General features: G+C 41.6%; 2 protein-coding genes and 1 long non-coding RNA gene across 5 annotated transcripts in view; 1 reads left to right on the top strand and 2 right to left on the bottom strand.

Annotated features, from left to right (window-relative positions):
• Positions 1 to 241: 241 nt before the first annotated feature.
• Positions 242 to 9,726, bottom strand: slc37a3 (solute carrier family 37 member 3). Its single transcript, XM_078798784.1, has 14 exons — positions 9,628 to 9,726; positions 8,734 to 8,953; positions 8,279 to 8,393; positions 8,090 to 8,182; positions 7,724 to 7,807; positions 5,384 to 5,529; positions 5,045 to 5,141; positions 4,891 to 4,975; positions 4,232 to 4,434; positions 4,018 to 4,159; positions 3,018 to 3,119; positions 2,750 to 2,949; positions 2,623 to 2,688; positions 242 to 999 (listed from the first exon to the last, which is right to left on the bottom strand). The coding sequence occupies exons 2-14, from the start codon at positions 8,808 to 8,810 to the stop codon at positions 907 to 909; spliced, it is 1,503 nt and encodes a 500-aa protein (XP_078654910.1). The 5' UTR covers positions 8,811 to 8,953; positions 9,628 to 9,726; the 3' UTR covers positions 242 to 906.
• A 275-nt stretch (positions 9,727 to 10,001) lies between these two features.
• Positions 10,002 to 18,767, top strand: LOC131132731 (DENN domain-containing protein 2A-like). 3 transcript variants are annotated; one of them, XM_078798782.1, is made up of 19 exons: positions 10,002 to 10,118; positions 11,660 to 12,313; positions 12,383 to 12,462; positions 12,536 to 12,894; positions 13,665 to 13,758; positions 13,820 to 13,870; positions 13,934 to 14,133; positions 14,818 to 14,927; positions 15,074 to 15,143; positions 15,638 to 15,715; positions 15,863 to 16,003; positions 16,076 to 16,224; positions 16,950 to 17,127; positions 17,198 to 17,239; positions 17,301 to 17,385; positions 18,008 to 18,060; positions 18,145 to 18,268; positions 18,387 to 18,473; positions 18,559 to 18,766. In XM_078798782.1, exons 2-19 carry the CDS (start codon positions 11,757 to 11,759, stop codon positions 18,588 to 18,590), a joined length of 2,490 nt encoding a protein of 829 aa, XP_078654908.1. In that variant the 5' UTR covers positions 10,002 to 10,118; positions 11,660 to 11,756; the 3' UTR covers positions 18,591 to 18,766. The 3 variants fall into 3 exon arrangements, with proteins under 3 accessions (XP_078654908.1, XP_078654905.1, XP_078654900.1); XM_078798779.1 differs by having other exon boundaries at positions 12,536 to 12,630; positions 12,697 to 12,894; positions 18,008 to 18,268; positions 18,559 to 18,765; XM_078798774.1 differs by having other exon boundaries at positions 18,008 to 18,268; positions 18,559 to 18,767.
• A 4,302-nt stretch (positions 18,768 to 23,069) lies between these two features.
• LOC144902078 (uncharacterized) overlaps positions 23,070 to 26,144 on the bottom strand; it is a 28,802-nt gene continuing 25,727 nt past the window's right edge. Inside the window, exon 4 of the long non-coding RNA XR_013630329.1 lies at positions 23,070 to 23,452. This is a non-coding gene — a long non-coding RNA (uncharacterized LOC144902078). The remainder of the gene's footprint in view (positions 23,453 to 26,144) is intronic.

Raw genomic sequence — 26,144 nt, 5'->3', positions numbered from 1 at the left:
AATATTATAGCTTTTTGTCTTGTGAATTTCTCATTAATACAGTACGTCTATATTATTACATCAATACTAGAGGGGATGACAATTTTTGTTACATAATCGCCATCTAACCCTTAAGGTCCCTAAAACGTGACACTTTTTACCCGTAGGTTCCAAAAGTGTCATCATTTTGTCATTTTAACCGCATAAAATGTATTCCATTCATCATGGAGTAAACAAAAAAAAAAAGTGTTAATATGGAACATCACATTGACGTTGCCATTTATTTCAAACAAAATGACACATTTACAGGTGAAAATGAACACATAAATAAAGTTAAAATATGCGTTAAAAAGCGCAGATTAAATTACACATTCCATGTGTGTTTTTGACTACATTCTCCTGAAATATGGCTCATTTTTTTTCTCCCAGAGTTGTGTCGCTTCAGGCTGCATAACAGAGCCCTTCAACCATGATGGATGGCCACTATGACAACACCGCTCCTAATGACAGCTGGTTCATGGCCGATTGATAGTAAACATATGATTTAAGACTCTTACAGACGAAAGCGTTAGTGTTGAAGTAATGTGAGGAAGTTGGAATGATGGGGAGAATGGAAAAACAAAAGTAAAAAAAGGTCCCAATCATCCAGTGAAATGATTGATTCTAAACCACTAAACTAGTGCATTACATACACGTATAACCAATCTCATTCATGTGCAACTATGAATTGCAGAGTTAAGTTACACCGCAGTGCATTTCTAAGGATTTACAGCCATTTGGAATATGTACAGACCGGGTCCTACGGCCACAACAGCCGACAGGGTTTAAACGTGGGTTTCTCCAATCTCCATTGGAGCTGTGTTTTTCTTTTAAAAAGTAGTCATGTGATGTTGTCACAGAGGACATAAAAAAAAACAGCTGATTGTCTCACAGCTGATGGCGCAGCGCTTGCCGCTCTCTCCACACGGCGCGCACCTCCTTCAGGATCATGGGAGCGATGAAGAGAATGCTGCCCCCTGTCTGTAATGTCAAAAACATGCATGTTCATGTGAGCGCTCGCAAACCAACCTCTAATGTAGGGGTGGGCAAACTGTGGCCCGGGGCACATGCAGCCCACCAAGCGTTTGAATCCGGCCCGCCAGTTGCTTTCCAAGTATTTCAACTTTTAAACATACAAACTAGCAACATGACTTGCAAGTCGGATGTCTTTTTTAGTAAAAAGAACAACAAACTCCAACCTCCTGGCACTCCCCTGTAAGACCAAGCACCGAACCTGGGGTGACAGAGCCTTCTCCATCGCTGCCCCCACCCTCTGGAATTCTTTGCCCCATTCGCTCCGTGCTTGCCGCGACCTTCCCAGTTTCAAAAAAACAACTAAAAACGTACCTCTTTAAATCTGTTTTTAATGTCTTACTTTTTATACCTGACAGCTGTGCCCCGCTTTTACTCATGTTTTAGCTGTGAATAAACAAATGAATGTTGCTTGCTTTTATTCAACTCCATTTTTTTCTGTAAAGCGTTTTTGAGTATTATGAAAAGCGCAATACAAATAAAATGTATTATTATTATTATTATTCATTCATTCATTTTCTACCCTCACAAGGGTCGTGGGGGGTGCTGGAGCCTATCCCAGCTGTCTTTGGGCGAGAGGCGAGGTACACCCTGGACTGGTCGCCAGCCAATCACAGGGCACATATAGACAAACAACCATTCACACTTCACTACACACATTCATACCTATGGACAATTTGGAGTGGCATTATTATTATTCGTATTATTATTTTTCATTTTCTTATTACTATTATTATTATTTTATTATAATATTATTATTGTTATTATTGTTATGTTATTATTATGATTATTATTAACTGCAAAATTAAATTACATCGTTTGATGTGGTCTGATGTTTAAAATTCTCCTGAAAAAAGGGACACAAGAACATACAGCTGATAGTATAACACTTTTACACATAAATTATACAAATAATTTAAGGAAAACTATAAGCATAAAATAGTGTGTGTGTTGAATATATGTTCTGCCCCCCCCCGACAACTTTGTTATCTCAATGAGGCCCACGAGTCAAAATATTTGCCCACCCCTGCTCTAGAGCTATCCTCTAATGCAGGGGTGGGCAAACTGTGGCCCGCAGGCTACATCAAGCCAAATTCCTGAGACGGAACCTATAAAATTGAAGTGGGAGCCAGCCACACGAGTTGCTATTCGCACAGGAAATAGCCACTTGCACTCTGTAGCTTGTATAAATAGGCGATCCAAACAACACACACGTGTTGTACCAATATCGTGCATCATTCATATTGCTGTTGGATTACCCAGCATGCCTTGCGGGCACTTCTAAATAACATTTTAAAGCAGTGCGTTACAATTACCGCTTAGTTATTGTTTATCACCCACGCTGTAATAGTAGCTGATTTCTGTGACACGTTAACTTGTTGTGGATGTGGGGTGTTGGTACGTCATTCTGTTTGATGACCACAAATATAGATAGACATATAGACAACCCCTCTGCCAATTTTTCAAACCAATGTGCCGTCCATTATTATCGGTATCAGTCGATGTCACTCATTCTTGATCAGAATCAGCAGCATCAAACCCTGATTGGAGCATCCCTAGTTGTATGCTTACCATGATGACAAAGAAGTAGAAGACCGATACCCAGCCCAGCTTGCTCTCAATGAGGGACACCAAGTACTAGAAGAAAACATCGGTTAGTTTGTGTTCATAACTTCACACGTGAAATATGACAACATACTTGTCCAACAGCAGCTCCTATACTTCCTGTTCCGTCCACAATTCCAGTGACTGTAGCCAGAGCTTCTCGACTGCCTCGGACGGCGTCCTGTCTTCCCAGATCAGCAGATATGGCCGAGCCAATCATGTTGGATGGACCGCCGATGAAGAAGCCAGTGATGGCCAGCAGGGCCCCGTTGGTGGCCTTGTCATTTGGTGAATCTGTAGAGGCGTGCGTCAATGAAGGTGTACTACGTGCTGTGGTGTGTGTCATTCCAGTGACCACTCACGGCTGTAGCCCACCAGACAGGCCATGGCGAGCATCAGACTTAACGCCAACACTGGGGATCGCTTTCCCATGAAGTCCGATATCAGACCTTGAACGGTTCCGCCTGGCAAAGAAACAGCAAAAAGTTAGATATGATTTTTCTCGGGTCTGGAAACTAAATTCTATATAGAGTCTGAGCTTTTCTTTCTGTCACTCACACACAACAATGACCTGTAGAGATGCAGCCATGACATCAACCCGCTTGAAAAAAGGTGTGGGTTTGAGTTTGTCTGGTTTGATTCTGGTCAGGGCTGCAGGGCGGTGAGTGGTTAGCGTACAGCCCTCACAGCTAGGAGACCCGAGTTCAATTCCTACCTCACGCAACTCTGTGTGTTCTCGCCCAAAACATGCTAGGTTAATTAGCGATTCCAAATTGTCCGTAGGTATGAATGTGAGTGTGAATGGTTGTTTGTCTATATGTGCCCTGTGATTGGCTGGCCACCAGTCCAGGGTGTACCCCGCCTCTCTCCCGAAGACAGCTGGGATAGGCTCCAGCACCCCCGCAAACCTTGTGAGGATAAGCGGTAGAAAATGAATGAATGAATGCTCAAGGGGGCTAAAGACACCACCTTGATGAACACCACAAAACAAAATGTGTCAAACAAATGATTTATACCACTTATCCTCCACTCCTGTCTAGTTCTGAATCACTTCTCCATATTTGGGGATAGGCTCCAGCACCCCCGCGACCCTCGTGAGGATAAGCGGTTGAAAATTAATCAATGAATGAATGCAGAGAACCTAAGGGGGCTAAAGACACCACCTTGGTGAACACCACAAAACAGCTATTTTGTTATTGTAAAACGTGTCAAACAAATGGTTTATACCACTTATCCTCCACTCCTGTCTAGTTCTGAATCACTCCATATTTGGGGATAGGCTCCAGCACCCCCGCGACCCTCGTGAAGATAAGCGGTAGAAAATGAATTAATTAATTAATGATTCTGGTCAATCAAACTCACCGATGATGCCTCCAACGTCATACCACATGGACAGACGGTCAGCCTCGGCCTCCCTCCAGCCGTAGTTGTTGCTCAGGTAGAACGGAAGCCAGAAGAAGAAGGAGTAGTTCACCATCTTCAGACACGCGAATGCCAGCGAGTACTGGCGAGCACACGCAAACAGGTTAACACTCGGTGAGAAGATCGTTCCGTCAGGGCAATGCTGGAAGCTCACCGGAAGGACTCCGGGCAGACAGAAAGCCTGGAGGAAACCCACAGCTCTCGGCTCTTCGTGGGGTTCATCCTGCTGTTGAATCGTGTGGTGGCACTCGTACACATCCTCCTCCTCTTCTTCTTCTTCTTCATCATCGCTCATCAGAGGCCTGTGGGTGTCGGTCTCAACTGGGCTGAGTCCAGTCTCACACTCCATACTCAGACCTGACAAACACGTTTCATACAGCCTTTAAAATATACAATTTGTATAGTTTTTGTGGTAAACTACATAGTAATTCATATAATACTGAAAATTACCAATTTACTTTATCAGGTAAAGTGAGAAGCCTTTGAACAAGCTCAGTTTCAAGCACTGTGCTTGAAATTCAATAATTGAATTGAATTTTTTATTTTATTTTATATTTTTTATTTTATTTATTTATTTTTATTTGTTTATTTTTCATTTATTTATTTTTTAAATCTATTTTAATTTATTTTATTTTAATTTATTTCATTTCATTTAATTTCATTTCATTTAATTTCATTTCATTTTATTTTAATGTAATTTATTTTAATGTAATTTATTTTAATGTAATTTAATGTATTTTAATGTAATTAATTTAATTTAACTTTACTTTACTTTATTGAAGTTTGCCATTTTTTCTCCCCAATGTGTCTTACCAACTTCTTTCGGCGAGGTCAGCAGGCCGAAGAAGACCACCACCCCGCCCGAGAACTGCACCACTGAGGTCACCAGGAAGGCATACTGGCAAAGGAGCATACACACACAGTATTTAGCCAGAGTGATGAAAACACGACATCGTACTTGCCTCACCTCATAGCCGTACTTGAGCATGGTGGATGCCAAGTAGGCGCCCAGGATGTTGCCTACCGAGGCGCAGGCGCTCCACATGCCAAACACAAACCCGCGCCTGGACAATATCACATCTTAAGTGTCGTCTAACATGTTTAACATTATTTAACACCACCCTTTCTAAACAAACGAATACATTTACACCGGCAAATCCGGTTGCTAAGCCTCAATGGCATCTATGTTCAAGTGGCAATGAATGGATGTCTTTGTGCATGTGTGTGGATGTGCCACTGGATGCAGTGTGTGATAAAAACCCATATACACACATACACATACATACACACACACATGCACACATACCCTGTCTTGCCGAACCAGTTGGCCATGACGGCGACCACGCAGGGCCAGACGGTGGACTGCAGCAGTCCATTGAGGACCCACAGGCTACAGTAGAGGTAGATGTTGTAAAGGTGGAACCACTCTGTCAGCGTGCCAAATGCAAAATCCTGCAGAGAGACAGCATTCCGCAGTGCACACAATGAACAAAAGAATCCATATAACTTTGTAAAAAGCGGGTTATTATTTATAAATAAAATATTTGCTTGCTTACAATGTTCTACATATGGTTGTTACTATTATTAGAGCCCTCTAGCATGGCATAACACCCCTATAGTCAAATTTACACCCACATCAGCCAACATAGTATATATAATCACAGAAAATAAACAAATTAAGATATAAAAAAACTTGTACTTGTGTGTGTTTCAATAAATATCTTCAAAACATGTGGACAGGAAGTGACATTATTATTGTATTCGTGACATATTATTATGATGGCTTCGGTCTTTTTTTTAATTATGAGGATGAGTTATTATTATAGCACCTGTTGTGAGATCATTCAAATGTGCAATTCAAATGTGCAATTCAAATGTGCAATGGCGCACTGAATTGATGCGTTGGTGCCTCCCGTCTACCACAACATGGTGCAGCGGTGGCAAAAGAGGGCGAGTGAGCATTGCTGAAGGCAAAGGCGAAGCGAAGACTGAAGATGAAGAATTTGTTAAATGGGGCGGGACCGCAGTAATATGGAAGTGGTTTGGTTTCGATAGATCAGATCTAATATGGAAGTGGTTTGGTTTCGATATAGCAGATGGGGAGCAAGAGACCATAATATGCAAAGGGTCGGAACACAACAAATTTGTCTAACAATCCGAAGCGCAAACACAGAGCTGACTATGAAGAGTGTGTCATGAAGCGTGGGACGGAGTCAGTGAGCATGTCTACACTTACCCAAATATACAAAACGCTTTTGCTCATGGCCTTCCTCGTGACAAGAAATGTAAACAATGACATGAAGTGACTTATTCAGTGTCATTATTTAGCCAAAGGCATGATGCCTTTTTACTCAAGAGACAATATTTAGCTCTATTTACATTTAACAGCTGCTACTAAACTGTATACCCAAGTTTGAAGGTGTGTAGCTTTTACACACTAAATAATGTGCCCAATCCCGAAACAAATGTTTTTGTGCACTTTGAGAAAGCTGGTTTTTACATATAACCATAACATGACCACACAATAGCCACGTTTACATGAGGAGTTTTTCTCTTTCCGAATGGAATCTTTCCGAATAACCTTTCCGAAAGCAATGGTATACATGGAAAGGAATATTCCAATCGTCTACATGTGCCGCTATAATTAACCAGAATAGTCAAAGGGGCATGCGCAGTAAAGCGTAAACACCAACATCACGTGATACCGACTTCCTTAAGTTTTTCTTTCACTTGTTGGAATAACTCCGTATTGCCAGTTTTTCGTCTGTCCAGTCTTGAAATTTAATTAGAATAACAAACAAACTTTCCGCAGCAGTCCAGTGCCGATTGCTCGCCTCCATTTTTAAAAAAAGAAAAGAACGTCTCGAGCTGCGTGTTACATCATACCTCAGCATTCGCTGAAAGAACGCACCAAAGAACAAGAAAAGATAAAGTTCAATCTTGCTAATATTTTATAATTAAGCTGTTCTTTTTTTAATAAAACTGGACTTGTGAATGGCGTATAGAAGGGTTTAGATTCTGTTCCACAGATGGCGCTAATGCACACTTAAGCTGCTTGCCAACCGCCAATAAACAACAGAAGAAGAAAAACACGATGAAGAAGAACGCACCCTGACAACTTTCCGTTTGAGCGGGTACAAGATACCTCAATCAGATTGGGGAAAGGAATATTCCACCCCTATGAATCCGATTATATATTCATTCGGATTGGCACTTTTCTTTCGGAATGAGGTGTATACAAAGGTTACATTCTTTCCGTTTGAGCAAATAACCTGAATGGAATTGGAATATTTGTGTCCATGTAAACGTGGCTAGTGACGACCTGACCGATTTTCACCATTTAAAAACTCAAAGGCAGTTCTCGCAATGTCAAAGACGGGGTTGAATGAGGTCCTTTAGTTTGCTCTAAATCTTCATTGCACACTTTACCAAAACATTTCTGGACAAGTTCATGTTTCCAATTATGACCCAACAGTTGGGGGAACGCCCTATTCCGTCCCAGCATTGACACAGATAATAGAAATGAACACTGGATGGGGTCGAGATAAAAATACAGCGCAGTAAAATGATACCACGGATGATTTACAGTTCGATGCTAATAAAAGTGTGGCTATAAGAGTGCAATGTGCAGGATGTGTGCGCTCACCACGGCAGCAGAGCCGCACAGGCCGAAGCAGAGCACGTAGCGCAGGTTGACTCTGTCGCCAATCACGCCGCTGAGATACAAACCCTGCGGGGAAGACAACAAATAGAACTTATGCAATATACGTATATATATTTAGTATACTATACTATATTTACTTTATTGGCTACCATACCACGCTACCATATTGACCTCAACAGAAGACATCTCTAAATTTAAGCCACTCCTCTTTTTCAAGACACGTTTTTGCCAATATTTTAAAAGTAGCATCTTAACTCCAAGGATTTGCAGGTTAATATAGTAATTATGCGTATTAGTTTGCAGGTTTTAATACAGTACATTACACATATCTTTTAAAATTGAACTCACCACGGCATAGGAGAAGAGGAAAATGGAGTCCAGCACTCCCAGGAAGAGGGTGGCCTGCTCTTCAGTCTCAAACAGGCGATTACTCTCCCATGTCTGAGCCAAAAATGCATTTGCATGCGTTTACATTTCAGTTTATCCAGCCAGACATGTTTGCAGACATTTCCCAGCATCCTATCATGTTATATTTACCTCACTAGGGGAGAAAGCTGGAGCGCTGCCATTCTGAGGAGAAGGCGTCCACTGGGCAGAGATGCTGACTTTCACATTGCTGAACGTCTTCCTGGAGGCATGCAGGAACACATAGCTGGGGGGAAAAAAGGGAGAAGTTTAATCGTCTTTAAACACACAAGTCAGCCTAAAAGAAATTAAAAAAAGGCAGAGGTGATGATTTCCGATTTCCGATTTTAAAGCCTCCAGCTTAACGTGATTTTTCCTACTATTGGAAATCAACGTACTCAGTTCACACTATCTTGACAACGTCTGCCCTGTGTTGCTCCATGGACCTTTGACCCACATGAATAGCTTACATCCATTCACAGTTTGTCACTAGACTAGGCTGTGTCTCACTCGGCAGCCATATTTCCCTTTCCAAACACACACACACACGAGACAAAGCTTTGGGGAAATAAAGCAGCATAAATTACCTAAAGAAGGTGAGGAGGAAGGTGACCAGGTGATGATGGGTGTACTGTGACAGGCAGCCACAGCACGAGGGAGGCATCACAGGGACGACCGGAGGGATGAGGAGGAGGAGGAGGAGGAGGAGGTGGGCAACAGCAAAAAGGACAGGAAGGGAGTTCAGCTAAAATCTCCCGCTAGTGCCAGGTGGGACAAACACATCACAGGTTGGAAACAATAAAGTGCCTGAAAAGAAGAAAGTCAGGGTTAAAATCCTGGTGTTGCTCAATGGGTCATTTTCTTCTAGATGTGTTGTTATTGTGGCTTCGGTCTTTTTATGCAGTGTAGGCTGTCTCTAGAGAAAGTGAAAGCAATGGAACATGCTTCCATGTCGCATCACTTATGGCAATTTAGCCATTGAAAGCAGCCCTCATAGAAAACTAATATAGTAGTACAGTAATATTTATACACGTATTTATTTTGTGTTCCTCCTTCTATTCCATCGTATCTATGGCTACAGAAAGTGAAAGCAAATGGAAAAGGGAAAAGGGTTTTTTTTGTTGAAAAGGGAACTCAAAATGTAGATGAATTGCAGCGTTGCCATTGAACGCCGCACTCACCGATCACGAGTCTCGGTATTTAATCAAATTATTTAAATAAATTGTTTTTTTTAATCGATATCATATTTCATTCGGTATTTAGTAATTATTTTTGCTGCGAGAACTCGTTTACACGTCTCCAACATCAAGTTTGTATGGAAGTGCGACCAAAAAAAACAACGTTGGTGGTGACAGAGCCTCTATTTACACTACCATCTCTCTGCTTGAAAATCACAACAACACTCATGACAGCAAATAAATACATCGCAGTTTTGGATTTATATTTTTAAAAAATCTCAAGAAAAAAACCCCAGCTCTTACCTTCCTGATCAGATAAGAGTTTTTCAAGCTAGCAGTCTGCTTGGCGACGAACATCTGTGAACTGAGTGTGCCATCATCTGTGACGTCACTGCGTGGCAACTTGGCGCTTCTGCCCCCTACAGCCCGGGAGTAGAATTAAAAAGTAAACATGACTACTTTTTGCTTCATTAGTGTGTCCTTTTTAATTTTTTTCATATGTGTTGCAATTTAATTCCAACATTCATGAATTATATGAATATTATAAGTGAAATGTGCCACTGAGCGAGAGAGAACGAGAGCGGGAGGGGGAGTGTGTCGAAAGAGAGAGAGTGAATGAAAGTATAAAGAGGCGGGGGAAGCAGTTAGTTATAATGACAAAACAAAAATCAGGATATATATATAATACCCCATGCCCCGGCAGACACTGTTTGGAATTTATAATACATTTCTTGAAAAGACCGTTATACCATCTTTTCCCACACAAAGCCATGGAAGGAGTGCTACAGCAGGGGGTAAGTCACCAATAGCAGCTTTCATTAGAAATTGTTTGGCGTGAATAGTGCATTGAACTTGCTGTCCAACTTTTGTTGGCTTTGACAAAAAATATCATCATGGGTTGACACTAAAATAATAGTGTATGAACTGTAATGGTGGAAAAGTAGCCTTTAAAATTATACAGAAAGAAAAATAATATGTCTTGTGTAAAATACAAGCGAATGATCCAATGTTATTCTTTTAAGTGGACCCAGCTGGCCCATAAATAAATGTAAAATTAATTTCACATTCAACTACTCGTGTCAACAGGACAGCATTCAAAATGATATTTTTTATATTAACAACAATAAATACCTCAATTACTGATCAATGCTTGATGAAATGAAACCCACAGTTGCCTTGCGGTCATCCACATCCATGCAGGAATATGTCTTTCCATGTAATTAATCGTTCCCAATTCCTCTGGTTTATTTATTAAAGAAGTTTGATGAAATGGGCCGCGATCCAACTACGTGTTTATTTTGCCAGGCCGATGAGAAGACCATTTTGAGTTCACAGGCCTCTCTGGATGAGTTTTCCCACTGCAGCCAAAAAAAGACAATGACGTGAAGTCAGTGGGAGTTCAGGATGATGTATAACATAGCAAAAATGCATATTTTTTTTATTTTGTTTTGCATTTTTTGACGACTTCGATGCCTGTCCCTTTAAATTTTGGTGACACATAATCACCTTTTGATAAGGAATACAAAATGTTTTTTAAAAAGTCATTGGAATCTATCTTGGCAGAGGTCCATATTGTTGTGATGAAATGGTTTCTTTAACAGTGGTATCCTCACCAGGGGTCTCAAACACGTGGCCTGCAGGACACTAGTTTGAGGCCCCCGCCTTGATATGAAAGTTTAATGTTAGTGTGGCCCGCGCAAGTTTGATATGGATGCTGTATGGTATCATGTACCCAGAAAAAAATATTACGTTTGATTAATGTTCATGTCAAAGGTTAAATAACTGTTAATAGTTATCCTCCCTATCCGTGTGGAAGTGGTAAGTTTTTGGTTATTTAAGTTTAAAGGAAATAACTTGAAGGCTACCGTTTTGGTCGCTAGCTCTCTAGTTTGCGAGTTAGCATGTGTCTCAAGACCCTGCAGTTGCGTAATATGTTGTAAATAAAAAGAGTATAAATGTGATTATAGTCGTGTTTTGTCATGTCTACAGGGCTCTAATAATGCTTTGTTAATTTTAATCAGAAAAAAATAATTTGTCTACCCACCAACTATATGTGGTTTCTTAAGTTTTTATTATTTGCCGTTTTATTATTATTATTATTATTATTATATTTATTTTTTACTGATTGATTGATTTTCTTTATTCTTGATTTGTTTATTTATTTTTCATCTTATTTTGCGCAGAAAAATTAAAATTAAGATGTTTGAGAACAGTGGAATGTTTTATCAGAGCTTTTCTTGTAGAAAATCGGAACCAAAGCGCTGAAAAAGTTTGTATATTTTTCTGTTTTTAATAAATGCGTTTTTTTTGGGGGGGGGAACCTGATGCGGCCCAGCCTTGCCCAGACCCTAGCTCCAGTGGCCCCCAGGTAAATTGAGTTTGAGACCCCTGTCAGAGACGCTGAGAAAAGAAGATAAAAAGCACGCCTTCGGATGGCTCACAGGAGGCTGACCTGTGACTCTTGCAGCAATGACAAGCTCTCCACATCCACCAGAAGCAACATTAAGGACAAGATTTCTCTTTGGGAGGCAAAGGAACCCTCAAAGAAGATGGATAAGCAGAGTGAGGACCATATGGAAAATGGCGGCGGAGTGGTTAAAAATAACATAAGGAAATGTGGAGACAGACAGCGATTAGAAATTAAGACTGCAGTCAGTGAAGAACTGAAAGAAAATGTGGTGAAGCTCAAGGATTTAAGGCCTTGTCCGCCAAATGACAACGACGAAAAGAGAGCGGTCTTCACTCTTTTTAAAAAGCTGGACGCCATGGATCATGGTAAAACTCCTCCAGAACTTGGAAACTATTTCAGCACACCGAGCAAAGACAAGCAAGCAAAGAGAAAAGACCTAATGGAATCTTCGGGAAAGGCTCCTGTTAACCCAGTCCCGAAACCGGAGCGCACCTTCCAGCATCCAGTCACTAGAGGGCAGAGGAACCTACCTCCACTGCCCAAAACATCCTCAAGACATCCACCTGTTCTTAACGACAAGTAAAAGAAACTAAAATCTGATATATTTATAATAAACACAGTCAAAAAGAATAATTTTGACTTTGACAGGAAACCACTTGAATGTGAGGACATTCCAGGTTCGAATAGTTCCTTGCGGACTCTGGAGCATCACTATGAAGACATCCTGGGTAAAAACTAGCCAAGGGCTACTAACCATACATGCTGCCCCCTGTTAAGTGTGTTAAGATGTTATTGTTGCAGATGCATTCAAAGAGAACCCATACGAAGACATTGAGTTGGAGAGTCAGTGTTCCCAGCAGTCTTTGCCGTCGTCGCCTGGTGCAGACACAAGCAAGGTTCCATCCCTACCCATTCACTCTTATATAAACGGACCCAAATCTGATTTATATTCATTTTCTCAGGTTTCAAGACCAGGCTTTTTTAGGAAGAATTCAGATCGGAGTTTCAAGTTGCTGGACCTGTGTAGAGCTAGCCAGCAAAGCCATGGCAGTGGTGGGGTTTCATCTCCGATCCAGCTCAGCCCCCCGTCTACTCCGACTGAACCTGGACCCTGGCTGACCGGGGAGATGTCCAGTCGTACGTGTCGAAGGATACCTACGGTACTGTATGTTTTTTTTTTTTTGCATTTTAACTCAGTATGTGGGCGGCACGGTGAGCAAGTGGTTAGCGTGCAGACCTCACAGCTAGGTGACCAGGATTCAATTCCACCCTCGGCTATCTCTGTGTGGAGTTTGCATGTTCTCCCTGTGCATGTGTGGGTTTTCTCTGGGTACTCCGGTTTCCTCCCACATTCCAAAAACATGCTAGGTTAATTGGCCACTCCAAATGGTCCATAGGTATGAATGTGAGTGTGAATGGTTGTTTGTCTATGTGTGCCCTGTGATTGGCTGGCGACCAGTCCAGGGTGTACCCCACCTCTCGCCCGAAGACAGCTGGGATAGGCTCCAGCACCCCCGTGATAGGATAAGCGGTAGAAAATGAATGAATGAATAAATACAAGTCCTGCTCATGTTTCCTTGGGGAACTCCTTGGGCGGACAGATGTGTGGAGGAGAGGAAGTGACATCAGAGGTTCAGAGTTGAGTTTTGTTCTCCCCGTGCATGCGTGGGTTTTCTCCAGGTACTCCTCCCACATTCCAAAAACATGCTAGGTTAATTGGCTGAATGAATGTGAGTGTGAATGGTTGTTTGTCTATATTTGCCCTGTGATTGGCTGGCCACCAGTCCAGGGTGTACTCCTCCGAAGACAGCTGGGATAGGCTCCAGCACCCCACGCGACCCTTGTGAGGAAAAAGCAGTAGAAAATGAATGAATGAATGAATGAATGAACTCAGTATGTGTTTGGAGCTTTGATTTTTGTCTTTTCTCAGGTGATCCTGAGGATAAACAACATCTTTGAGGCTCGGATTGGGAAGAAACATCTCAGGAGGATTTATCAGTATGCTGAGACCAGCTCAGGGAGAGGTGACCTTTGGATATATTCCTTCATGTTCTTATTTTTACTTTTTGACTATTTTGTTTGCAGTAACCGATGAAAACAGTGACTCTGAGAGTGAATTTGAAGAGCGAGCCAAAGGTAAAGTTTTAAGGTCTTTTCAATGAAGTTGTCCTCCTCAATGGACTACACATTCTCATGCAGCCCATCGCCAGCGTCTGGTCTCAGTCCAGTCCATACTGAGCCGGCCGGGCTGCACTGAGGTCGAGTGCAACAGTACCAAAACCAGGAGCGGCTTGCTTTGGCATCGCCAGCTCTTCGAGTTCTTCCTGGTTGTGTCACTCCAGAGGTCAAAAGCAGGCGGACATTATGTGCCGGAGGTCACGCAGCAATTCCCTCCAAAGGTTAGAAAAGGTTTGCTCTAAAATTAGCACATGAACGGCGGTAACTAATTTAGAGACTGGATTGATAATTTAACGTAATTAATGTTCTTGTCAAGCCAAATGTCTACGTTGGAAAATAGAGGCCTATAGCGTTAGAACAGCAGCTTCATTCCAACGGTGGACAAGTCGTTAGCGCACAGGCCTCACAGCGAGGAGACCCAAGTTCAATGCCACCCTCTGTGTGGAGGGTGCATGTTTTCTAATTGCAGACTCCAAATTGTCCATGTGTATGAATGTGAGTGTGAATGCCCTGTGATTGGCTGGCAACCAGTCCAGAGTGTACACCGCCTCTCACCAGAAGACAGCTGGGATAGGCTCCAGCACCCCCGCGACCCTCGTGAGGATAAGCGGAAGAAACTGAATCAATGAAAGTGTGCCCAAAATCTCAGAAAACATATTAATTTATTCATTGTCGATGCCGCTCAATCCTCACCAGGGTTGTGCTGGAGCCTATCCCAGCTGACCTTGGGCGAAATACATATATATTTTATCTTTCTCTATACAAAACACAGTAAAAATGGGCATATTTCACACATCGTTGCAAATGGTGATTAATTATGATGAATTAATGGTGATTAATTTGATTAAAATTTTAAATCAATTGACAGCCATACATTTTATAGGGACTTTTTGTGTGCGTTGCAGCTGGAGCGAAATTTCAAATTCATAAAGGAGACGGAAGATCAGCTAAGGATTATTCCCAGATTTTGCTTCCCAGATGCTAAAGACTGGGAGCCGGTGGAGAGCTATCCAAGGTGAGGCCCCATCACAACATATTATCCATTATCTATTCAATAATAACAATATTCACAAACAGTGAGCAACAAGAAAATTAATCTATACAGTAAATGTAAATGTTTTTACTAATGTATGTTTGTGTATTAAATGTATCCCTTCCTAGTGAGATGTTCTCCTTTGTATTGACTGGGGAGGATGGGAGCAGGCGCTTTGGATACTGCAGACGATTACTGGTAAACAACAAAAAAAAAGTGCTCAAATAAATATAAGCTGGCTGCCGCTGAACAGGGAACAGGAAGTGGCCAAATACCGCCATGACGGCTGAATAAATAACCCCGTGTGTAAAAAAAAAAAAAAAATTTGATATGCCTGTGGGAAAACAGGAAGTGTGTGAGTCTGGGAAAGTGTGCATAGACTGTATGTGTGTATTTGTGTGAGTTTATATGGACTAGTTTAGGGAATGCAAGCTCTCTTGAAGGCCTAATAATAGACTATCATGTCTAATATTTTACTCTTGGTTGAAAAAGTGACTAAAATGAGCATTATTATCATAAACATGAAGAAACTCTTGTATTGGATGTCATTAAAAGTACTTTTGACTGGTTTTCTCTATGTTATCAACCTAAAAAAAAATCACATTTTCATCATGTATAATAATATAAAATAGTGGTTGGCATCTATATTAAAATATAGTTTATATATTGTGTTTTTTCACAATTTTTTTCAGCCTAGTGGAAAAGGAAAACGTCTTCCAGAGGTCTACTGCATTGTTAGTTGTCTTGGCTGTTTTAACCTGTTCTCTAAGGTAAACAATATAAATTAAGCTAATTATATACATATCATTTATAATTTACAATTGACATTTATGCATTTATTCATCCCTTATGCTGCTCACAGCCACTAGAGGGCGTACTTACTGTCTTGGGGACTGCTGTGTGCTTGTGCTCTGTAGGTACTGGATGAAGTGGAGAGGCGCAGGGCTCTGTCACCCGCTCTGGTGCAGCCCTTCATGCGAGCCATCATGGAGGCCCAGTTTCCAGCTCCGGGCAGAACCATCACCATCAAAACATTTCTCCCTGGCTGTGGCACTGAGGTGACTTTGCTTAGACTTCACGTCATATTTGTATAAGAGAAGAAGATGAACTCACCACAAGCTGCTTTTCAGGTGATGGAGCTATGCCGGCCATCCGACTCCCACTTGGAACATGTGGACTTTGAGTGTCTTTTCTCCTGCCTGAGTCTGAGGCTGCTTCTCGGGGTGTTTGGTTCTCTGCTACTGGAGCGCAGGGTCATCTTTACTGCTGACAAACTAAGGTTCGGAACAATTTCAGGATCATGATGACATCCTTGGTTGCTTCAGACACAGTTCGGGGAAGGCTCCCAGCAACTTGACCATGAGTCTATCAGACTTGAATGACTTTTGAACTCTCTGATTCTGCAAAGACACACAATTTTCAAAAGTCTACAACTGTGGAAGTTGCACAATTTCATATTTCATTTTCAACAAGCATGTGGTCTACATGCAAATATTGTCAGCTGTCAAAATCAGCTGGGATTGGCTCCAGAAAATGGACGGACACCATAGCGATAAGTGAATTTCCGCACAGGTGGACTCCTTCTTTATAAATTGAATACTTTTATTCATTCATTCATTTTCTACCGCTTTTTCCTCACGAGGGTCGCGGGGGTGCTGGAGCCTATCCCAGCTGTCTTTGGGCGAGAGGCGGGGTACACCCTGGACTGGTGGCTAGCCAATCACAGGGCACATATAGACAAACAACCATTCACACTCACATTCATACCTATGGACAATTTGGAGTCGCCAATAACCTAGCATGTTTTTGGAATGTGGGAGGAAACCGGAGTACCCGGAGAAAACCCACGCATGCACGGGGAGAACATGAGAATCGTGAGAATGAGTGGTAGAAAATGAATGAATGAACAAAAGAGATGTTTGATTCCATTTTCACTTTCTTACTGTATTCAGGTTGTTTTGCTTTCTGTTTAATTAAAATCACAAAATGTGTCTCTTATTGCAGTACCCTGTCCCAGTGCTGCCATGCCGTGGTGGCGCTCCTCTACCCTTTCGTATGGCAGCACACCTACATCCCTGTACTACCTTCCACCATGCTCGACATCGTGTGCACGCCAACCCCTTTCATCGTGGGCCTGCTGTCCGGCTCCTTGCCGCAGCTCACTGAGCTACCCCTGGAGGAGGTTATCACTCATCACCTTTGACCCTTCACCCAAACAAACCAGTCTAAATTCAGATTTCTTCACTGTGCAGGTTCTTGTTGTTGATCTGGAGAAAAATCGTTTTTTAAGACAGGTAGGTTGTTCACGAAAACCTTAATATCAAGACCCGATATTTTAATTTGTCAGCTTTTCAGCTGGAAGATGAAGACTCCATCCTGCCTTCTAAACTCCAAGCTGCCCTGGAGAATGTTCTGGAGAGGAGACAAGAGCTTGCTAACGGTAAAGCCAATGTCACACTAAGCATGAATCAAGCAGAACCAGACGGAATGAAAACTTTTCAAAATCTGCGCCAGAAGATTTAAAATTCAGAATATTTGGCTCCGGCTGCACGGTAGTCAAGTGGTTAGCGTGCAGACCTCACAGCTAGGAGACCCGAGTTCAATCCCACCCTCGGCGGGAGGTTAATTGGCCACTCCAAATTGTCCATAGGTATGAATGTGAGTGTGAATGGTTGTTTGATTATATGTGCCCTGATTGGCTGGCCACCAGTCCAGGGTGTACCCCACCTCTCGCCCAAAGACAGCTGGGATAGGCTCCAGCACCCCGTGTGACCCTTGTGAGGATAAGCGGTAGAAAATGAATGAATGTATATTTGACTCCATGTGAATTAACGACACATCAATGGTGAGTGACGTTTCAGCAATCTTCTTGAGCACTTGTGTTTTTTTCAAACTTGAACCAAACAATGCAGTCAGAATTTTTAGAATTCACTCGGAATATCCAGGAATAAACAACAAATTTTCATTCCGACGGCATTCTACCTCTAGTGTGACTGCAGGTTTAGGACTTCAGCATTAATAAGCTCCAACATTAGCCATGCTAAATCTTATCTCCTGTGTAGATCACCTCAGCACTGTTGTGTCCGAGGCCTTTGTGCGCTTCTTCGTGGAGCTGGTAGGCCACTATCCTCTCTTCTTCTTTGAGGACATCTCCTCTGCCTCCCCATTCCGAAGGTCCCCCGTCCCTTTCTCCTTCCAGCGGGAGGCCTTCCGGAAGGCTGTGCCCTCAAAGACGGTGAGGCGTTTTCTGGAGATCTTCATAGAGACGCAGATGTTTGGATACTTCATACAGGAGAGGGAGGTCCAGGGACCCAATCTCCGAGGTAAATTCTGTACTGACTGTAATATAAGACAACACATACAAAGGTTACACCTCAGTATAATTTTAAATGTTTACCTTCAAGATGTGGAGCTTCACTGATGCTATTATTGTGTCCTCAGGGCTTTTTGAAGTGAGGGTGCACGAGTATCTAGACACCATCCATGAGAGTGAACACAGGAGGATTAACAGGTTTCTCAAAGGCCTAGGTGATGATATACAACATTTTATTTGCTGGATTGATGCTGTGGCCAACTTATCTGAATCCTATTTGCTTTATCTCCTTTTTTCTAGGGAACAGAATGAAATTCTTGTCCAAAAAATAAGGAACAGATTGGAAACTGTTTTTATGGATGCATGCTGGGATTTTTTTGGCACTGAAAAATTATATCAAAACATGGTGCTATGTATTGTAATAAAATTAATAAAACAAAAGTTAGTTGTCCAAAAAATATCCCATTGTTTTGTAAATCAGGAAGTCAATGAAATGTTATAGTTAGTAATATCCACAAGATGGCAGTAGTGCAGTTCTTAATTGTTAAGTCCAGGTGCACAATACTTACAAATAATAACAATAATAATGCTAATAACTGATTGGGATTGATTCAAAATGTAAAATATGTTGATTATCGTGGTTGTGGTGTACAGTGGTGACCAATTGCACCATACAGGGAGCTGTTTCAAGGTACAAAACACCACAATTACACTATAAAAAAAGTTAAATACAATGCATTTCCTCATGCTCACATGCCATACACACCATAGTAAAGTATATTCTTGAACACTGCACACAAAAACTTCAAAAAGCGAAGCATAAATGATGCGCCCATTCAGCATTCGAATGCCAGTCTTACCCAAACGAGTGCTCCACATTCCCACACATTCGCTGACCACACAATCTTTGAGTGTTCAAAGTCCTCTTCACTACAAAGAGCTGCTGGTTAAGAGTCAGTGGCCGCCATCACTATTTTGGGCTGTGAGTCATGGAAACAAAGCTGATCTGCAGGCCGCAAAGAGGAAAGCCCATCTTTTGTCAGCACGAAAACATAACACAGGTGCAGAGCAGGGAGCATAAGTAGTGCATTGTGTCAGCCCTGAGAGCCCCGAGGGGATGTGATCGCACTGTATTGACCCTGATAGCGGAAAGTTCATGCTGATGTTGATGTGTTGACACTCAATGCTGATGTGAATGTAATGCAGTTGACCTGCCTATTCGGAAATACCTTTTCTCTGCTTTAAACTGTAAATAATCTGGTAGCTGCAGCCATGAATCCAGCAGAGGGTGCTCCACACAGCTTAGGAGATAGGGGTTTGATTCCCCCCTCGGCCATGTCCGTGGGTTTTCTCCGGGTACTCCGGTTTCCTCCCACATTCCAAAAACATGCTAGGTTAATTGCCGACTCCAAATTGTCCATAGGTATGAATGTGAGTGTGAATGGTTGTTTGTCTATATGACTGTATGTTATCGTCATCGTTCGCTACATTGCGGTTCGATCATCGCTCCCTCGCTCTATGCTGGCTTTTCAAAAATGAATGAATTCATAAACGATCGCTCTTTTGTGGTTGATTTATTAGTCAAAAATATTGAAAGACACATCATATGTAGTATTCTGGTTACTCGATGTAATGTTACACTGATCAGACATTAACCTGGCATGTCGGATACGATGGAGTTTAAAGAGTTCTCCCATTGTGTGTGGAAGTGGTACTTTTTTTGGCTACTTTGTTTGTCCTTTTTTATTAAAGTTTAATTAAGTTCAGATCAACTCAATTGGAGGCTGGCTAGTTAGCTTGGTAGCTTGCTGTAGCATACAGTATGAGTAATAATAGAAGTTTCAAGGTGACTATATGGGTTTTATTTGTTGTCAACAGGGCTGCAAGGTGGTTAGCACGCAGACCTCACAGCTCGAGACCAGGGTTCAATTCCACCCTCGGCCATCTCTGTGTGGAGTTTGCATGTTCTCCCCCCGTGCATGCGTGGGTTTTCTCCGGGTACTCCGGTTTCCTCCCACATTCCAAAAACATGCTAGGTTAATTGGCGACTCCAAATTGTCCATAGGTATGAATGTGAGTGTGAATGGTTGTTTGTCTATATGTGCCCTGTGATTGGCTGGCGACCAGTCCAGGGTGTACCCCGCCTCTCGCCCAAAGACCGCTGGGATAGGATCCAGCATCCCCTGCAACCCTTGTGAGGATAAACGGTAGAAAATGAATGAATGCAGAGAACCTAAGGGGGCTAAAGACACCACCTTGATGAACACCACAAAACAATTTTGATAGCTTGTCAAACAAATGGTTTATACCAATTATCCTCCACTCCTGTCTAGTTCTCCATATTTGGTGACCCTAGACATGAGTCATACAACAGCGTGGCCGAACTAGCGCTAATGAGACAGCTAACAACTTTTGACAACACACCGAAGCCCAGTTCCAACTGCGAGGAATAGCACAGGACATATTTTCATATAGTGGCCACGGTGGACCTCCCCTTTCTCTCATATTGTAGAAACACTTTTTCTAAAAAAAAATGTTGTAATTTTTAAACCGTGACTTATTCCTACACTGCTGTAGAACAAGAAGGGACCAAGGATACAACCTTGGGGAACACCACAAAACAGAAGTATTGTTGTTAATGTATTAAAAAGTCTAGTTAAGCTCACAAAAGTTGAGTAAATCTGTCAGTGGCTACCAAATGTGAAAATCATGCCTCCTATCCGACTCCCCCAGGTGGGAAAGAGCTGACGCTGTGGGCCAATCTCACCCCCAGAAAGAAAAATGGATGCCGTGAGAGATAAGCACTGACAGCTGCTGACAGATCGCTTGCTCTGGTTCTTGGTGGTGTGCTGATGTACAGTACGTGTGTATGTGCTCACTTGGTCCGAGGCCAAACCCAAGCGGTCCCATATTGCTTTCCTGCTATACACCTGGGCTTCAGCTCAAAGTGACAGGCTGCATTATTGCAGGGGTAATTATGGTTTAAATCAATTCCAGTCAGCGAGGGTTTGACCCCTGGAGCCTCTCGGTGGAGCATATCTCTGCAGAAACGCCATATTTTTGCTTATGGTGCAGAAAAAAAGTCTCATCTTCGTCTTAAAAATCGCTCAAAAGTTAAACCCTAGTACCTTTAGGACTTTAAATGTATGATACATTGTTTATTCTCCTCCAAAATAGAATCACACAAACTTTATTGCCCTTTAAAAGCAACCACCAATTTGAATGACATCTCACCAGAGATTTATGCTCCTCATTTTAAAAGTTTGTGAACCACATTTGCAAGTTCCCTGAGGTTGCCGGTGCTAATTACATGATTTATGGAGTCTGGTTAAAGGAAGGTGCGGTTATCTGAATGTCATTCAAATCAGTCAGAGTGGAAAGTGTAATGTCATTTTCAAACCTTCTGCCTTCTGAATTTCTGTACATAAATCAAATAGGCAAAATATGGACTTTTAGTACATCACAAAATGGCCTATGGACTTTCTGACCATCAGTCAAACAGGACTTTCAGTCAAAAGGGTTACTATAGACTTTCTGTATATCCCAAACAGGCTATTATGGACTTACTGTATATCACTCCAATGTGCTACTATGGACTTTTTGCAGGTTTGGACACTTGAAGTATCTTGTGTGATATATTTCATGTATATTATGGTAGATTGTCTAGAAGTATTTTCCACAAAATTGCTGATAGAGAATTCTCCAGTGGGGAAATTTATACCACCCTCTCCATTAAATTGGGTGATTGTGTTTAATTTAGTGGATGCTTGCAAGGAAGAAGAAAAATTCAGAGAAGAAATTTATCACCCAACATAAAACCCGACAGCTTGTTGTCCCGCGCTTGCAGGTGCAACGTCCAGCTGCGGCGGCGCTGCCATGCATGCCAGCGAATCTGAATCATTTCCCCCGTCTCGACATGAAGCCATCAAAGCAGCACATTGGGAACACTGGAAATTGTAATTCCCACAGAAATAGCTTGTGAATACCGAGAGAAGCTTTCATCATTTCAACAAAAAAACTGTGAATGAGTCATTTTTTTAATGTTGGGGTCATTTTTGAGACGCGGATCACGCTCGATTTGTGCTCCTATATGTATATGTTAAAACCAGTGTCTGTCTGGAAAGTTCTTAATAGGCTAACTTTTTCCAATGGATGGTACTGAATCAATTTTTTTTCTTTTTTAGTGCCACCAGTCTGTCTTATAACCATGATCCATGTATAAAAAAAAAATCCCCCTCAGTGATTTACAAGTCCGTGGGTTGGGAAAGGAAAAGCACATGGCAAATCCATTGGAGAAAGTGTGTGTTATTCTGGTGAAAACATTTCCAGGTCTGATCCAGAAACACCAAAAGCTACACCAGCAGCATACTTAGAGACTATAAATAGATGCCATCTGATTTACTGATTTTAACTCTAACTTTGTGGGGGATGTTTTTATCGAGAAGTAACATTGGATGTCGACATTTGCAGATGGACACACTATTTTGGACAATTGATGTCCATCGTTGTTGACTCACAGCACACATGAGGTAGCTTGTGATGATAAATGTGGGAAAAGGGGAAGTGGTGTGTTATCTGACGCCCATGTCGCTGACTGTGTCATGTCCTAAAACTGACAAGCACAGTGTGTATGTGTGTGCGTGTGTGTGTATGTGTGTGTGTGATAGTTGGCAAGTTAAACCAGGAGTAAAAACATTCATTCATTTTCTACCGCTTATCCTCACGAGGGTTGCAGGGGGTGCACGAGCCTATCCCAGCTGTCTTTGTGCGAGAGGCGGGGTTCACCCTGGACTGGTGGCCAGCCAATCACAGGGCACATATAGACAAACAACCATTCACACTCACATTCATACCTATGGACAATTTGGAGTCGCCAATTAACCTAGCATGTTTTTGGAATGTGGGAGGAAACCGGAGTACCCGGAGAAAACCCACGCATGCACGGGGAGAACATGCAAACTCCACACAGAGATGGCTGAGGGTGGAATTGAACTCGGGTCTTCTAGCTGTGAGGCCCACCCGCTAACCACTTGCACAAGTAAAAACATATTAAATACAATTAAAGGCAGGGAGGACTATAAATATTAGTGCCAACGTGTAAGAATTTGTAGTACTCACCGTTCAATTGGACTCCGGAACATGCTCGTATGTTTCACTGCTCAGCATTTTCTTGAGTTTCGGTTTCAATTTCAGTCTGTACAGTACAGATAGACAAAAAGATATCAATTATTAGTATTTCAAATCGGGGGCGTGAAAACATTTCTGTGTCTCACTGAGAACCACGGTCATAAGTCTACATAAGTGACTTGAAATTTCTCACACAGCTCAACGCTCTCTAAACTTGATGAGGTGTTTAGTCGGATCACCACAAAATCTGGTACACACTTTTAAAGGACTGTCTGTAACATTTTGGGGGAAAAATTAAAAGGCATCGGGGTGCTGTAATTTTTGATTTATGATAAAGAACGCAGCAGACATGAACATAGCTTCATAAAATTCAATACAGCAGCTCACAGCACTGATCCAGGAAGCATTTTTGGCAGCAAGGTTCGGCAAAAAGTGCTAGTGTTGTACTTTAAAGTCATCATTTTCAACTTTAGGTTTCAGTCCGGTTGATGGATTTTTGCCAGTGCGCCCTCATGTGAACCGTCGCTGTCCTAAAAGGCCTCCTCTGTGACGACGGATCAACTCTGCTCTCCCAAACCGCAGCAGGTGGCCTGTGTTTGGGTTGTACGCTCGCTCGGTATCACGTTACCTCCTCATACACATGTTATCAATTTGCATAGATCCTCAAGGACTGCTCATCGCTTTTCCCTCTTGTCACTTCCAAAAGACGTGTGGGGAGTAAGAAATGTGATTTACACTTGGAGCTTCTAATCATGATAGCTTCAAATAAACTAGTGACTGCTTGCATGCCTTCACTGGAATAAGAAAAAAAAACAATAGTAGAGTCAAGGAGCGTAGCAATTCTGCAGAAGAATTCCTGGGAAGTGAGGCAGGCGTCTGTGCAATCTGACTGGACCCTTCACCAGAGAGAGGAAAAAGTCGCCATTCCGAAATTCATCCATCACCCGGGCTCATTGAGAAATGTGTTTCAGGTCGGTTCTGTGTGAGACGCTGGAACAAACACAGACTTTGTCCTCGGCTGTCGCTCTGTCGGAGAGCAACCTCCGGGGAAGCCAGTCCTTCCCGTCAGGAGGAATTACCTTCCAGTACGTGCAGACCTGGCCCTGTCGGATTTTGATGGAATTTAAACAAATGAAATCTTTATGGTGTTGGAATTTTATCAACAGAATCTGTTAAGTCTACGAGGTATTCTTGTGGTAAAATTAAATAAACGTATGTGAAATTGTTTATTAAATTGTCCATCAATTTGTGCAATGGTGAAATATAATCTCTGTAATCTACCAATTTATACATTTCATGGCCATTTAAAATTAAATAAACGTATGTGAAATTGTTTATTAAATTGTCCATCAATTTGTGTAATGGTGAAATATAATCTCTCTAATCTACCAATTTATACATTTCATGGCCATTTATATTTTTTAAGAATAAACTTTAAAAAATTCCATTACATTTTCATTCATTGACAATTATTAAATTCCCACAGCTCATATTTCCCTGAAAATATTTTCCAATAATTTGATAATTAAAATTGCTATTATTATTAATTTCATTCATTTTCTACCGCTTTTCCTCACGAGGGTCACGGGGTGCTGGAGCCTATCCCAGTTGCTATTATATTGCTATTATATCATTAATTAAAATATCAGTAAATAATTTGAAAAAAACAATAAACCACTCGTTAAGGCCATGATATCTATTAATAAATATAAATGATTTAATAAATATTAAGTGATTATATTTCACAAAATCACAATTCAAGTTTAATTTTTAGTTAAATGAAATCTATGTATTTGGATTGATATTTATTCAATTAATTAAATCATTCATTCATTCAACCCGTCCATACGTACAGGTTGCCAGATTGTTAAAATAACTGCACAATTCCATTTTAGGTGAGTGGGTGAGTAGGACTATTTTCAGGTATAATCTACTCTTGTCGCACACACAGCTCAATGGTTTTTATGCTATATCATTGACGTTCCTCACTTTTTTATTTGTTTTTAAGGCTTGGCTTTGTCCGTTAAGTATTTTTCAATGAATCTCGCCCACAGGGACATGGAAAAAAAAAGAACACGAAGGACACATTTCTGTAGTCTCATACCATACATGCCAGCCTTTTGCAGTAATCAGCCCCTTGGCCTTAAAAATGAGACATTCCTGAATGAGGACAGGGTAAAATATGAAGGATGCTGAGGTTCTGGATAAAAGCCCGGAGCAGCACTCCTCATGTGTCATGTTCCCATCCAGCTTGGACTCAAGCATTGTCCTGTCTGGATGTGTTTATTTTAAAATCTGCAGCAATTATTTAACTATGCATTAAAGATATGCTCTGCAGAAGAAGAATGCCGTGTGTATATTTGGAGTAAATGCTGGGATAGTAACAGTCAATGCAGCAGTGCTCGAAAATGAATGGCTTCCTGGCACTAATGTTCTGGAAAGCCATTCAGGGAGCACTCGTTTTCTATTACACAGAACATTTACAGGTTGGACAGTGTTTCTGTTGCTTTATGATGGAGAACCTAAGCTGCTGTGCCATCTGCAGTGTTAAGTGCAAAGGCAACAGGCTCCTTTCACTGTTGTTACATTACCAAATGGCTACCACAGTATAGTCATAAATACGTATACATGAAAGGACCTACTGCAAAAATGTCAAAAATCTTCTATATTCCAGAAGTGCTCTGCTGTTTAAGGACCTAATACAAAAACACTGTCAAAGATTCTCTATGTGACAGGAGGGCCTACTACAAGCTGGCTTT

This window comes from Doryrhamphus excisus, linkage group LG2 (genome assembly GCF_037039965.1).
Source record: "Doryrhamphus excisus strain RoL-2023G ecotype Guam linkage group LG2, RoL_Dexc_Guam_v1.1, whole genome shotgun sequence".
In the NCBI taxonomy this organism is placed as follows: domain Eukaryota; kingdom Metazoa; phylum Chordata; class Actinopteri; order Syngnathiformes; family Syngnathidae; genus Doryrhamphus; species Doryrhamphus excisus.
This window is presented reverse-complemented; position numbering and strand designations above follow the sequence as displayed.